Genomic DNA, 1,082 nt, shown 5'->3' on the forward strand with positions numbered 1-1,082 from the left:
AAATACCTGTAGGTTTGAGGGGTAGAGCCTGGGGAGGGCAGGGTTTGGGGTGTAGAGGGACCTCAGCAGGGTATAAAGCCATAGAGTCCACTGTCCAAAGCAGCCATTGTCTCCAGGAAAACTGATCTTGGTCATCTGGACATCAGTTGTAATAGCTGGAGATCTCCAGGTGCCTCCTGGAGGTTGGCTTATGTTAATTTGAGGCTATGTAGTAACAGCTAAGGTAGAAAAGCACATCATCCTGTGCCACGTTTTCTGGGTTCCAACGGTCTGGAAAGTGGTTCCATAGCCAATTACATGGTTGCCAACTTTGGGTTGGGAAATACCTGTAGATTTGAGGGGTGGAGCCTGGGGAGGGCAGGGTTTGGGGTGGGGAGGGACCTCAGCAGGGTATAATGCCATAGAGTCCAATGACCAAAGCAGCCATTGTCTCCAGGAGAACTGATCATGGTCATCTGGACATCAGTTGTAATAGCTGGGAAATTATCTGTAGGGGAAATTATGTGCTGTGGCTGGGGAACACAGTTATTTCTGGGTGATCTCCAGGCCCCACAGGGAGATTGGGGTATTTATTTTACCTCAGGACACATTCAGCGACTCCCACAGCAACAGCAAACTGTTTAGAATGTTAGAGGCAAAGGCCAATCAGGCCTGATATGCAAATGACCTCTGTGTTCCAACTGGCTATTGGGGGGAGAGGAACAGCAAACTGTTTAGAATATTGGAGGCAAGACTCAGGCAACGCAGCCAGTGGACAGGGACAGCTTCTGAATGACAGATCACGGAGCCAAAGGCTGTGGGCGCCATGTGGAATGTTCAGGAGAGTCCATGACCAAAACAGAATTATATACAAGGAAAGATTTTGTTATTAGTCTGTAATGGTAACTATTGTGTGACTTCCACAGGGCTCAAGCACCTCTGACTGTATGTCGAAAACGCTTGACTCGGCCAGCGCCCATTTTGCTGCATCTGCAGTGGTGAGTGCACCTGCTCCCAGTCGCACTGAAGTGACAAAGGAACAGAGCACCAGCCACAATATCAATGGTGTTGTTCAGCCCTCAGGTATTAATTTATTCAGTCTT

General features: G+C 48.6%; 1 protein-coding gene across 1 annotated transcript in view; it reads left to right on the plus strand.

Moving 5' to 3' along the window:
- EPC2 (enhancer of polycomb homolog 2 (Drosophila)) overlaps positions 1-1,082 on the plus strand; it is an 83,725-nt gene that overhangs the window by 78,070 nt on the left and 4,573 nt on the right. Inside the window, exon 12 of the mRNA XM_015423066.1 lies at positions 906-1,062. Within this exon, the coding sequence (XP_015278552.1) occupies positions 906-1,062 (157 nt within the window). The remainder of the gene's footprint in view (positions 1-905; positions 1,063-1,082) is intronic.

Source organism: Gekko japonicus, unplaced genomic scaffold, assembly GCF_001447785.1.
Source record: "Gekko japonicus isolate JY-2015 unplaced genomic scaffold, Gekko_japonicus_V1.1 scaffold334, whole genome shotgun sequence".
In the NCBI taxonomy this organism is placed as follows: Eukaryota; Metazoa; Chordata; class Lepidosauria; order Squamata; family Gekkonidae; genus Gekko; species Gekko japonicus.